Source organism: Fonsecaea nubica, assembly GCF_001646965.1.
Source record: "Fonsecaea nubica strain CBS 269.64 chromosome Unknown Scaff126, whole genome shotgun sequence".
Taxonomy (NCBI): domain Eukaryota; kingdom Fungi; phylum Ascomycota; class Eurotiomycetes; order Chaetothyriales; family Herpotrichiellaceae; genus Fonsecaea; species Fonsecaea nubica.
This window is the reverse complement of record NW_019173799.1, coordinates 28420-41845: the sequence shown is the minus strand read 5'-3', so window position 1 is coordinate 41845 and position 13426 is coordinate 28420. Positions and strand designations below refer to the sequence as shown.

Sequence of the window (13426 nt, the reverse complement as noted above, 5' to 3'; positions counted from 1 at the left end):
CTGTGGAATCATCTCGCGCTGGATCTATTTATGCGAGACAACGGCCTCATTTTCTCAGAGTGCGCCGTTGGCTTAGTTGGTCACTGAGCCCAGGTCACCCTGTCCACGCTCGAAAACGCTCGACATCAGGTGTCTAATATGTCTCCTCCATGCTTGACTCAGGCTCGGATTGACTGAGGTCGAGTAATAGCCAGAGCTGCGTTGTCTCTTTGAATGACTAACCATCGGTCACAAAACACCACCAACAAACCCGATTGCAGGGCAAAGGCTACACCTAAGCCCAGCGAAGGACTGGGGGAAAAGGGCGAGATCGAACTCAGTTCTGTTCCGCACTCGCCTACGCGCTACAAAAGGGAAAATGAAGGAGACCTGAGAGGCCACGAGAGAGGTCGTCATACCTCCAGTGTATTGTGCGACCAGAAGGTCGATGTCTACAGTGTGTCCATCCCGCTGTGCATGAAGAGCTTTGCATTGTCAAGTCAAACGGGTCGCAGGACTGTCTGCCTGTAACCGCATCGACTCCTCACAGGGCCACCACCTTCTTGCGGGGTTTGACATGACACTTCCTCATTGCGCAGTGTCCTACTGCACCACTGTCAGCGACGAAAGCCTAACCCAGTGATGGTGTCGTCACGATCCGGTCCACCTTCAAATTCATGGCATCGCGCAATAGTTGCGTGCTCACTAGGGTGGACAACAGAGGGACTCAGTTCGTCACATATTCATTGTCTATGTGCTAAGCTCCTTTAGAAGCTACCTGATCCATAGAGGCATCTCTGCCTACACAACTCATCCGTGTCTAACATCGGCGTCCAAATCCCTCTACCCGATCCGAAACCCGTGTCTCATGTCAATGATCGTTTCCAATGTCAAGTCATTTGAGTGTTTCCATTTCATATACCCTCTAAAGACCCATGCCTGTGTTCGAATCTGGATACGATGGGCACAATCGGCTTCGGGCCTCAGCCTGTTGCCTCATGTGGTGCCAGTCAGCCCGTTGGAGATGACTGGCTTCTTACCTCCCTCGAGGAGGATTGGTCCTGGCTGATCCTCGCTGGGTGGAGGTGCAACGGCATTCTTCTCGTTGTCGAAGATCTCGACTGACTGATGTCTGTTACTATCACGGACAGCGGAGAACCGACGAAGGCCGCGACGACGACGAATCAAATCGTCGATGTGTCGGCCAATTGCAAGCGCCAGGCCAACGGCCAGAACCGCACAATTGACACTGAAAGCGCGGCGATATCGCGGACGGTCGTCCTGCCGGAAGATTTGAGCTCCATAGATGCCGGCGATATTTGCGCCCATGATAACCCTACCAAACGTTAGCCAACATTTCCTTCATTCACGGTCAAGGAGAGGAATACATGGCCATCGCGAGGGCTCTCTCCTCCGAGTCTTCGCAAGTGAGCGACATCCAGGTAATGTTTAGAGGGTGTGAAAAAGTGCCAAAGGTCTGCGTCCAGACGACACCAAAGTACCTGACTCCTCGGTTGTCGATTTCAGTGAAGATGCGGTTGAAGATGTACCCGAGGAGATGCATGCTAAGGCCAGCAATGACTGTTTCTCCGCGCCTCGAGCTGTTACACGTAAGTACACGAACAATCCATGAGAGTTCCCGACGACTTACAAATGATCCGATACATAACTGAATGAAAACGACACCGGAATCTGCAAAAACAGACCTACCGAGGCAAGAGCATTGGACGACAGCGCAGCGAAGCCGAAACTTCTGACAATCGTCGGGGCGTAGGTGTCAAAGGCGCGTTGCGGTCCATTGTTTGCCAGGGTGATGATAACATGCACCCACATTCTCCAATGTGAAAACTGCGCATCATGTCAGAACGAGTCGAATGGAAGATCATCATCTAGTGAACGTACAGCCTTCTTAAACGCGAGTCGACCGATGCGCTTCTTCTTCTTCCCCTTCATCGGGTCATCAATCATGACTCGAGTGTTGAGAATATGGATCTCTCGGTCTGTGAAGATCTTGACGTTGGGCAGGAATGTGCTGCGAGGGTGCTTGAAAGAGTCTGGCAGGAAAAATCCCAGAATGAGACCGCTGAGAACGGTAAAGCTGCCCATCAGGACGAACAACCAGAACCAGCCTGATTTACCGCCGACGCCGCGCATGTGGAGAATGCCATATGCCAGGAGCTTTGCGGATGCTTGTCCGAATTGATTGCCAAAGTAGAATATCATAACACGCTTCGCAGTTTCTTTCCGCGTGTACCAAGTTGAGAGGGTCCACAGACCACCGGGAATGAAACCCGACTCTGTTATCCCCAGGAGAAAACGAGTGGCAATGAACGAGCCGTAGGATTTCTGGAAGGCCTGGAACGTGCTCACGGTGCCGAAAAGAAACAGTTGAAGTGTCAACCACTTGCCAGGACCGACCCGGTACAGAATCATGTTGGAGGGAATCTCGAATAGCACGATGCCCAGGGACAGCATCTGTTGGCCCACGTTGAATTGGTTTTGGGTGATGCCCACGTCCTCCATGAAGTCGTCTGTGATGGCATTGGCCATGTTCCCGCGGTCAAGTTCTGTGAAGAAGCTCGGAGTCAGCCACAAGATTGACGGGGGGTCAGGATGCAGACATACGAAGGCAAAAGAAGCCCAGCGTGAGGAGTGGCATGATGATGAAGTCCATCCTGCCCAAGGTAGTCCTGTCAGCAGAGTCCTTGTTGTCCAGTATCGAACAAGCTTGTGATGCATCAACACTGACTTCCTTTTCGCTTTGACTTCTTCCTCTAATGTCCAGTCACGCTCCAGCAGAAGAGCCTCGCCATTTGCACCAACGGGAGGAAATTCATTGACGACCTCTGTCGCCTTGGGATCAAAATCAGACATCTTTGCAGGATCGTATTGAAAACTGGTCCAAAAGGCCTTTGCCCTGCCAGCAGAGACTTTGAAGAGGAGCACCCCATTGTTCTTGTAGAAATTCAATCATCAACGGATCATCATCACGCCATTGCGAACCCCATCTAGATCGCCAAACTCTTCCGATGTTCGTTCATCATAGACGAGAGCCAAGAGCAAATTCATCGTGGGCATGGGGGTGCGCATGGCAGATTTGACCAAAACTTTCTGCGCCATTCCAGCGAAAGTTGTACAGCCAAGCAAATGACTGCGTCGCCAATGTTGAAGTGAGGCCTGTCCAAGAAGGTCCATGTCGACATTTCTCGCGGCGCCGAGGACGTAGCTGAACATATTAATACTGGTGGCATGGAGACATTTACATACAGGGCTCTGGGACTGGTCGAGATAGCTTGGCAAGCCTTGTCGTGATGGCGACATCCTTGAGCTTGATAGCGCAATCTCAGCCACTCTCCCATGGACCAATCCCTCTTGATTTTCGACTCGGGTTTCTGGTGACATGGCGGTCAGTGTATCAGGGATCCTGCTGAGAATTTTGTTTTCTTCTGGCGATCTGGATATGTCGTGCTCGAAGCTGCTGTCAGAGAAATTGGCGACGACGAGAGATCATAATTAGATGTTGAAACTGCAATCAAGCATTCTTGAAATGTGGCAGAGGCGGCCACAAGAAAGGCACCAAGGAATGGCAAGACAATCAAGAAAACTGCCCTACTTGGCATGAGTGCTTGGAGCCTGACGACTGCCACCGATGGGTGTTGATCTCCTGATGAATATGCGAGGTTCAAATTCAGGAGACAACGCCATCCGTCCAAGGCATTGTCGTGGCCGATGGGGGCCTGTGTAATATATATGAAAAAACCAGCGCCCGTCGGTGTTTTTTGTTCAAAATCATAGGCTCGTTGTTAGCTGACCACTTGAGTTGATTCCTCATGTAAAGGCACGCTGCGCGGGTCAGCAACCAACGCCAGTCGATTCTGGCCAAATCTCGTCATGCAAGGAGAGAAAACGACTTTGCTGAGTGGTCGGAGTACTGAGGACGATCAAAGCCCTAGCTCCAACGTGGTCAAGATCGTCCTCTTTACCCTGACTGGCGCCATCATTGCCTTCTTTGGAGCAATCGCCCTCGTCGGGGCAGTTCGAGTATATCGCCATCCAGAACGATACATTCCGCAAAATACAGCTGGCCAGTCGATGAGAAATCGAGCAAAAGGAATCACTCGCGCCATCCTAGACACAATTCCTATTGTCCGATTTACCGAGAAAACGAATACTGAACTTGAGTCAGTTGAGCTGGGGAATGCGAAAATAGCCAATCAAATCCACGAAGATGTCGCAGGTCAAACGCCCAAATACAGTGGTGACGACTCAGGCAGTGCTACCCTGACAGAATTGAATGGTGCTCCTGTCCTCGATGGAGAAAGAGGTCTGAGGTGCTCAATCTGCACAGAGGATTTCAGCATTGGAGAACAGGTCCGACTTCTGCCATGTTCTCACAAATACCATCCTGCATGCATTGATCCCTGGTTGCTGAATGTGAGCAGCACTTGTCCCCTCTGCCGTATCGACCTTGACCGCAGCGAGCAAGGGCAGAGTAATGGTCAGGTCCGAGGCGAAGGCTGAGAAATTCACGTTTGCGTCTAGCAATGCATGCAAGGGGAAGGATCTGGATTTGGGGATAACGAGCAGTTCATTGATTGTGGCAGCACATCGTCGAGATCAAGGGCCAGACTTCAGAATTTGACCACCAAGTCAGTACTGGGCCAGTCGGAGCTGAAGTATTGATCTGCGTTTCAGAGATGGCACGGTCCCAGGGGATATAGCCTGATGGCGAGATGCGAGTGGTCCCTCCCTCATTGCCTGCTGTGGGAAAGGAGAGTATCCTTGAGCCTAAGATACAAGGTGAAGGAGAGCAATCATGATGAGAAGACACGATGGAGAGGAGAATAATGATAGCGAGCCAAATGTACTAGATGAGATGAACTAATACCGATATGGAATAGCCCGCCCAAAAAGGCAGCCTTGCCGAGCGCCACCTCTACGAACCTCTCTGCCTCTCTTCCGCTCTCCAGACTCCCAATCTCGACCAGCACTCACTCTCCTCAGTACTTGTACTTGTATACCCTGATGAATGTCCCCAGAATCTCATATGGGTATTTTAACTTTCGCGAATCGTGCCTGTACGATTTCATCAGAACCATGTCGCCAGATCCAACTGCGCCTCGCTTGAGATGAGATCGTGCCTTGCTTGAGCAGCACCATGGTCGATGTGAAAGAGATGGATCTGACGTGCAGGTATTCTACAAGTACACAAATGGTTCTGGGGATGCGGGGAACCGACTCCCCGCCGTGGGCGATTTAGTTTTGCCGGGGATCGCAACATATCCAAGACCTCTAGTTCTACGAGTCGTGTATACCTTCAAAACCTCGGTATCGTCATTCCACAGGTTCTGTGTACCAAAACTTATGGTTTCTGGCCTACCGAGGCCCCGTCATTCCGATTTCCTAGGGTAAACTGAATCCCATCGACTTGAGGATTATTCTGCGAGTATGAAAAGGGTTTCGACTTCCCACAGAGCATCGGGCGTGCAGCAGTCAAGGTACATCGTGAAGGCCCTATGCTGAGCATCACCGTCGACATGTGTAAAGGATGGGCTCTCCTGTTGTGGTCCACGCTGGCTTCTGTGCTCGTCGCCGACCCAACATTTACCGGCTTTCCTCCAGTGAGTTAAGATTCGCTTTCTCTTCTGAGCGCTCTGCTAAAGCATTTCGCCCCTGGTAGTGTGATGCCTTGATCGCTGCGGGCCTGGGCGACAGGTTGATTCGTGTAGGGACCGAGGCTTACGAACAACACCTGGAAAGTTATTTCTGTGCCAACGGACGTCTACACCCTTACTGCTTTGTACTGCCACAGACCACAGAGGAGGTTGCGACCACTGTCAAAGCGCTAGCCAGTAATGGCTCCGGATCAGGGAGTTGGCACATCGCCGTACGAAGTGGAGGACACCATCTCCCAGCCACCAACAACATTGAGGATGGGGTTACCATCGATCTCAGCCTGATGAACGGGGCCAAGTACAATGCCACAACTAACATTGCAAGTGTCCAGCCAGGTGGTAGATGGAAAGACGTCTACTCGACTCTCCTCAACAATGGCAATGTGACGGTGGTCGGTGGGCGTGATGGAAACGTCGGGGTGGGTGGGTTCCTCCTCGGTGGCGGCATGTCGTATTATACGCCGCGTTATGGCTTGGCCGTCAACACGGTTGCTGGGTTCCAAGTCGTGCTCGCAGATGGGAGCATCGTGGAAGCGACAGCCACAGAGAACGCGGACCTCTGGAAAGCCCTCCGAGGGGGTGGGCTCAATTTCGGCATCGTCACCCGTTTCGACATGGAAGCCATGCCGGCAGTTGATCTGGTGTCAGGCACCTCCATGATTACAGCTGACCATTTCGACGAAGCAGCGGACGCCTTCGTTGATTTCACAAACCAGATGGAGCACCATCGGGACGACACCATGCTCATCATCCATACCCATGACTCATCTATATGGGATGGTCCGTTCATCCTCCCTCTGCGAGTCAATACGAAGGGTGATCTGAGCACCACAGCCTTCGACAAGGTCACTCAAATACCTTCCGTGGCGCAAACCTGGGAGCAAAAATCGCTTGCTGCTGCTGCCAACGGGGTCCAGGCTGCTTATGGAACGAAGTATGATTCTCCCTGTGCAAAACCTCTGATTTCTTTTCTTTCCCCACAGTTGAAAAGATGAAAACGCTGATCGATCTCTATCGAACCTTCTTAGGAATGCATACATGACTTTGACTTTTGTCAACGAGCCGTCGGTCGTGCGCAAGGCATTCTCTTTACATGACCAGCTGGCCTCTAATATTGCAAAGAGGGTCGGGTCTGAAAACTTTATGGCATCGTCGGTTCTCCAGCCTTTTCCTACCTATCTGAGCGATCTTGGTCTTCGCAACGGCAGCGTGAGCCACAAGGCTGGATCCGAGAACGGTACAATGCCACTGGACCTTACCTTCTCGTCTGGACACCAAGCTCATCTCGGCCTCCACCACGAGATCATGAGCAACGTGCTCGGAATCGAACGGAACGGAGTCAACGCCGTCGTGTGGACTGTCTTCGTCGCCATCAAAAACGGCCAGGACGCGGCCCTGTCGGTGGCCAGATCAGAGCTGATGCTCATGACCCGTGAGATGAAGCGATTCCACACCTCGGACGGCAAGGCCGCGACAGTGGATTACCTGTACGCAAACTACGCCGACATGACCCAGGATCCCTTGGGGAGTTACGGCCCGGAAAACGTAGCTTTCATGAAAGAAGTGGCGCGAAAGTACGATCCCGAGGTGTTCTGGCAGAAGAGGGTACCGGGCGGGTTCAAGATCTCGAGAGTGGCCGGATAACCCTACAAGTAGGTATTGAAGGGGTTTGTGGCCTGATACTGATACCCATACCGATGCATGTCTGACGAATGCGAGTACAGCGATCAAGCTGCAAGTACATCGTATCTGCTTGTACAAGTATTATCTCGGCTGGGCTATCAGAGAGACAACATAACCTCGGCCAGACTGCCGAGCCACAAGTACGAGTGGCGCCACCAGGGCTCGGGCTGGTGGTGCCAGGTTGATACTACAAGTATGTAGGCACTATGTGGGCACCATAGGTAGGTATGCTTAAATAAACCTCGTTGAGTCATCCCGCTATAGGGGCGCAGCCTTACAAAGATTCACGACTGACCCGTCCGTGAGATGATGGGGATTTTGGCCCAATATGCCTGTCTGAGATGATAAGAAACGCTCCCCGTTACTTGATCCCCCATCTCCCCTCTCTCTATCCCGTACGAGGTATTCGGCACGGATTCTCCATGTATCTACTCCCCATGTCTTTACCCACATCTGCGCGGGATACCAAGGAACTCGTTCAAACTATCCACAGACCTACTAGGTAGCCTAGGTTCATAGTATGTAAGTTCTCTCCGTGATTTTCATCCACGGTGTGGAGCCAGCCACGGCGGCCCTATCCATATCTATCTATCTATTCCATCACGACCCCAGGGAAACGGCACGCCGACTCCGCGCACGAATAGTCGGGCCCCGTCGATACAAGACCCAGGGCATAGGGGTCATGGCGGCCGCAAAGCCGTACCGAGCAAACGCGTTGGCGGCCGTGGCCGAGGCACCGTACGTCGGCCCGTAAATGTTGACCAGGTAACTAATCGCAGAGGCCTAGGGAAAATTAGTATCGCAGATCCGGGGAGTGACCGATTTCCCTCGCATTTGGTGTCATTGTTCCAAAAGGGGGATTGGTTGGTAATCAGGTACCAGTTGGACGAAGGGACTGTTGATGCAACTAATTTAGCATCTGTGTTGTTCATGCCATTGCCGTTTCCGGTTTGTTTGCGTCAGTGTATCCCGGGTCTTGAATATGCATTCATGTTGTGCAAGAGAATTAGACAAGATGCGAATTGTGAGGTCGAGATTGTTTTTGTGAGCGGCGTAATCAATCCTGAAAATTCTTGACTTTGAGGGTTCGATTACAAGAGGCCACAGGAGAGTGTGGCAGGGATTCTGGCAACGGTTGGGATGACAAGTGGGATTCTTTTTGCTTTTTGATCTGAGACGACCCTCGTAGATGCCATCTTGGCCAGCAGGTCTTGGGATTGTCTGATTATACCTGAAAATGTTGGATGAACGGCAAGGCTGTGGATGTAAAGGGGAGAGACACAGCCAGGAACGGACGCTGACTAATCACAGTCCAACGCGATTGACACTGGCCCTTCGACCTGCTCAACTACAACTCGATTGATAGAGCTGCGCTACTGTCCCTTGAGCACGAGAAACTCCTCGGGGTTTGGAAATCAAGGGACCAAATACTTTCAACCCCCCTTAGTAGGTACACAGGCTGTACCCTCCATCTCCAACCCATTGAGCTCGAGATCCTCCCCCTTTCCTCAGGGGTGAGTGAGTCTCCCCGAGCCAAACAAGCCAAAGCCAGCCGCCTGCCTCTAGAGTGATCTTGCTCTACTCGGTATGGACGTCTTTATTCGACATGGACTATCCTCCTCGTAACGGCCTTCCTTTCTCTTCCCTTTCTCCGACAAGGTCCCAGGTGAAAGTGTCTGTCTTGGCGTATACAATCCGGGCGTATTCGTCAGGAACCCGCGCACGGCGTATAGAGCGCATCGCCTGGAACTTCTTCACAGACTCACGATTTGTCATGGAATAAATTATTTAAATCCCCCATACTACCTATCTAGGCATCCATGTATTTCCCCCTAAATCTGCATTCTGCCTCGATTTATACGTGGATGATTAGCGGGGTCTCGGTTCATGGTCGTCGAGCCCACGAGAAGCGCGAGCCGTTTTTGTTACCCAACTGATATCGTCCCTTCGCACCTCTTTCTAGGAAGAACTGAATTATTGGCAAGGAACAAAGAGCTGCTGCAACATGGGAGAGGACCTCAACGGACTCGTCATGAAGATGAGGGCCTTAGCCACCCGTAATGGCAATGACAGCCATGATGAGCTTGCCCGAGCAGCGTTCGGGAGGGCGATGAGGGACAAACACTTCCTCTTCGCGGAAGACTATACCAATCTCAATCACGGTATTTGCTTCCCATCCCATACTCTCCTGGAAAGCGGCAGTGTGTGTCACACTGTTACTCCGCCATCCTAGGCCCTGACAAATCGTCTGTGTCATAGGCTCTTTTGGCGGCTATCCTCGCTCGGTCCAGCAAGCCCTGCGCCACTATCAAGAAACGGCAGAGGCGGAACCCGATAAGTTCATCCGCTACACCTACCCGCCACTGCTGCGGAAGAGTCGCACGCTGCTCGCTGAGATGCTGCATTGTCCCGTCGATGAGCTGGTCCTGTGCTCCAACGCCACGACCGCCACGAACACGGTACTCCAGAACCTGCGATGGGAGGAGGGCGACAAAATCGTGTATACTTCCGGCGTCTATGGGGCACTGGAGAAAACAATTGACTATATCGTCGACACAACTCCGGCCGAGAGCATAAGGGTTGAGTTGGACCTACCTCAGAGCGACGACAAGATTGTGGAGCTCTTCCACAAGACTTTGACCGAGGAAAAACTCAAGTGTGAGAGAGCTGGGAAAGGACGAGTTCGGGTAGGCGTTTTCGACACGGTGGTCAGCATGCCTGGTTTGCGAATGCCATTTGAGAGGCTCGTGCAGCTCTGCCGACAAGAAGGTGTGCTGAGCCTTGTAGATGCTGCGCATGGAGTGGGACATATTGCCCTCAATCTCACCGAGCTGGACCCGGATTTTCTGGTCACCAACTGCCACAAGTGGCTCTTCGTGCCCAGGTCGGTTGCGGCTTTCTTCGTCCCTGAAAGGAACCAGCACTTGATTCGGACGACGCTCCCAACATCTCATGGGTACCGATCCCAAAGACGCAGCCAGTCACATGATCCGATGCCTACCTCGGAAGAAACGAATCCCATGGTGAAACAGTTTGAGTACTATGGGACGATTGATGGTGCCGCTTACTGCTGCGTCGAGGAAACAATCCGTTTCCGCAACGAGGTGTGTGGCGGCGAATCAGCCATCCGAGAATATTGCACCTCCGTTGCTAAGAAAGCGGAAGAGATCCTCGTGGAAACTCTGGGGACGGAGACATTTGACATACCAGAGACACATCGAGTTTTCTTTGCGCACGTGCGACTACCCATTTCGGTTGGAGAAGGGGCTGAATACGATATGTCCTTGAAAGACGTCCCGGCCATGACTCAGTTTATGAACAAGGAGCTCGGAGAAAGATATAGGACCTTCTTTTACGTGCTGTTCTATCGAGGAGCCTGGTGGATCCGCCTGTCGGCCACAGTCTATGTCGATCTCGAGGATTGCAAGTATGCGGCCTTTGTCTTGAAAGACTTGAGCGAAAGAATTTGCAGAAAAGAGTTTTAGGCGAGCAGACCAGCAATGGAGACGAGTTTGTGCTTGTGCATTTCGTGGGTTTGACCAGAGTCGAGAAGATGATGCGTGCTATGTAGCGGATCGAGTACAGAGAGCTGCTCTGCTGGAATCAGAGACAATGGAGATGCAGAAGGTCGCCCTGAGATAGAGTACTGAGCAATCCAGATGCGCTATCATAGACCAGTTCTGGTTGTTGACCTGAGATTAGCAGTTTCTAGGCATGTATATTGCCAGCGTACCATCAGTTCTGGAGCGCCACGTTCAGCAGTTGGGAGGTGACTCTAGAAATGAGGGAGGGATCTTCTTGGACAGTAGATGTCCCCACCACAACAGGTGTGGGCATTGAAGTCCTTTCTGTGTCAAGAATAGGTCGTTCCGCCGACATGACATGCGAGAAGAAGCTGCCCGTAGCGCCAAGTCTGTGAGCGCCTGACTCGTGAGGCCGCGAACAAATGACTCGTGTGCTCATGACGTGCCATGCATTCTTCAATTCTTTGTCATTCAGCCCTGGCACGCATGGTTACCCATGAACCCTGGATACATGATAGAGAAAGTCCCCAACCTGTGAGCATCCAGGTCCTGCCTGAAGGCCGTACCATTTGCGCACCATGGCGGACGCGGATGAAGATGCCATTCCTTCAACCTCAGCGTCTGGTCCCGACGACCTCGAAGACGAAACCCAAGATTTCCGGTTCCTCAGCCAATTGACCTCCTCGTCCAAGAACGGGCAAGCCATAATCCCCAAACGCGGCACAAAGGACTTCGAACCAAACCCGACACGTTCGCAGGCCTCTGCCCTTGATGCGTCTCGCCTGGCGATGCACACAGTCCTCAGTGCGTTGCGGATTCAAACGGGCAAAAACCACGTCGTGGGACAGTACTTTCCAAACGAAGGTGACTGGCGATGGGACGGTTCTGGGGCTGAAGGAAGACATGGCCGGTGTGTTGTGGTGTACAAATTCAAGAGCCCTCATCTGAAGGTCATGGGCCAAGCAGACAGGAACAACTGGGTCTGGCTGTTGCCTGAAGAGGCTTTGTTTCTGTTAGAAAGAGGAAATCTCGATATCCGATGGCCAGATGTCAATGACGAGGATGATGGTGTACCAAGCGGGAGTGGGGATAGGTCCTCCAACGTCACCGCCTCGGAGGAAGATCCTGCTGCTTCAGAGCAACAAAATGTTGAACCACAAAAGGGAGCTGATACCGCTACAAATCCAAGCGTGGAGCCATCCCTAGGTGAACTCCCCATGAGTCTCCAAGGCGCCTACGCGAGCTTCATTGGCAAGGACGGCTTGACGTTGGAACGATACACAGTCTATGCAGGGCTCAAGAGAGCGGGATATATTGTTCAGCGGGCGCCGACCTGGAATGATACGGATGTCGCACAAGCGAACGGCCACAGCGACCATGCTCTAAGTCCGCCCGTTTCGCCATCTGCACCGTCAACGCCGACATCGGGCGTATCTCAACCTCGAGGGACATTCGCATCTCTGGTCCACAGGTTGGTATCATGGCTCTTACAACCTCGTCAAGGCACGTCCTGTCCCTCACTCGGGCCGTTGGTTGCTCCGGGTTTGTACAGGAACTACGCTGATCTATTCCGCGCGTTGGCGTTGATCCGGTACCACGAGCCTCCCAGCAGCCATACAACTGAGAGCCCAAACTCCATATCCTCACCGCAACCGCGGCCGCCACAAACACCCTACCGCATCCACTTCCACGTCTGGAAACCCAACGTCTCCGGCACCTACAAGAAGACCTCACCACCTCCAGAGGACTATCGAATCTGCGTCATCGATGCGCGCTCGACGCCGTCGATTCCGTCGCTGTTAGAAATCGGACCTCTCCTCGACAGTCAGCCTGAGGATTCCCTTTCCAGAGCGCAGGCAGGCAGGTTAGAGACGAGGCTCAAGCATGGTAGACGGAACGTCTTACTCGCGGTGGTCGACGCGGGTATCGTGAGTTACCTGAGACTAAGCGACGCGTGCTTCGGTGCCGACAAACTGTACGAGGAGAAGGCCAGAGCAGGCACCAAGGGTCGGCCCAGGAGAAACCAAGGCCAAGGCCAGGGCCGAGGGCAGGGACAGGGACAGGGACGAAAGTAAACGACGTGGCTATGCGCGGAATATGGCCTTGCTAGGCGCTTAGGTCAAGGCGGCTTTCTCAAAATTTGCGGATGCGACTATTTGGACACCGATGAACGATGTTTGATTGCACCGGGACACACAGGAAACCATAATTTCACGGGGGACGGGGCATTGGCAATTTCAGATTTCAGGGACAGGCCAGGCTTAGACCGCTTTAGACATTTTAGACATGATACCCCTATAATTGAATGAGAGTATACAAATATACTCAAAGGCACATGGACGGCGTTGTTCAATGACGAAAAAGAGACGAAATGAGACGAGGCGAAACAGACGAAACGGAGCAGATGGAATGGAATAGAATAGCCTGAGCCAGCAAATGGATACCTGTTTTTCTTTCCAACTCTCACACCCGCTGGTTTTAAGAACGAGAGCGTGGCAAGAATGGAAAGCAACTTTCTACTAGTAAGATGTACAGTCTCCGCCGAGACCCAGGGGTACCTTGGAG

The 13426-nt window shown here is 52.4% G+C and overlaps 4 protein-coding genes across 4 annotated transcripts; 3 read left to right on the top strand and 1 right to left on the bottom strand.

Moving 5' to 3' along the window:
- Positions 1–975: 975 nt before the first annotated feature.
- On the bottom strand, positions 976–3213 carry AYO20_10924 (hypothetical protein; the record flags this gene model as incomplete). The annotated part of the gene is made up of 7 exons (XM_022649180.1): positions 976–1315; positions 1368–1580; positions 1631–1827; positions 1882–2546; positions 2605–2669; positions 2729–2934; positions 2983–3213. 7 exons carry the CDS (start codon positions 3211–3213, stop codon positions 976–978), a joined length of 1917 nt encoding a protein of 638 aa, XP_022494844.1.
- A 657-nt stretch (positions 3214–3870) lies between these two features.
- AYO20_10923 (hypothetical protein) lies at positions 3871–7298 on the top strand (the record flags this gene model as incomplete). Its single annotated transcript, XM_022649179.1, has 4 exons — positions 3871–4413; positions 5436–5600; positions 5660–6588; positions 6683–7298. 4 exons carry the CDS (start codon positions 3871–3873, stop codon positions 7296–7298), a joined length of 2253 nt encoding a protein of 750 aa, XP_022494843.1.
- A 2044-nt stretch (positions 7299–9342) lies between these two features.
- On the top strand, positions 9343–10822 carry AYO20_10922 (hypothetical protein; the record flags this gene model as incomplete). Its single annotated transcript, XM_022649178.1, has 2 exons — positions 9343–9538; positions 9597–10822. 2 exons carry the CDS (start codon positions 9343–9345, stop codon positions 10820–10822), a joined length of 1422 nt encoding a protein of 473 aa, XP_022494842.1.
- A 617-nt stretch (positions 10823–11439) lies between these two features.
- AYO20_10921 (hypothetical protein) lies at positions 11440–12936 on the top strand (the record flags this gene model as incomplete). The annotated part of the gene is made up of 1 exon (XM_022649177.1): positions 11440–12936. One exon carries the CDS (start codon positions 11440–11442, stop codon positions 12934–12936), a length of 1497 nt encoding a protein of 498 aa, XP_022494841.1.
- Positions 12937–13426: the final 490 nt, after the last annotated feature.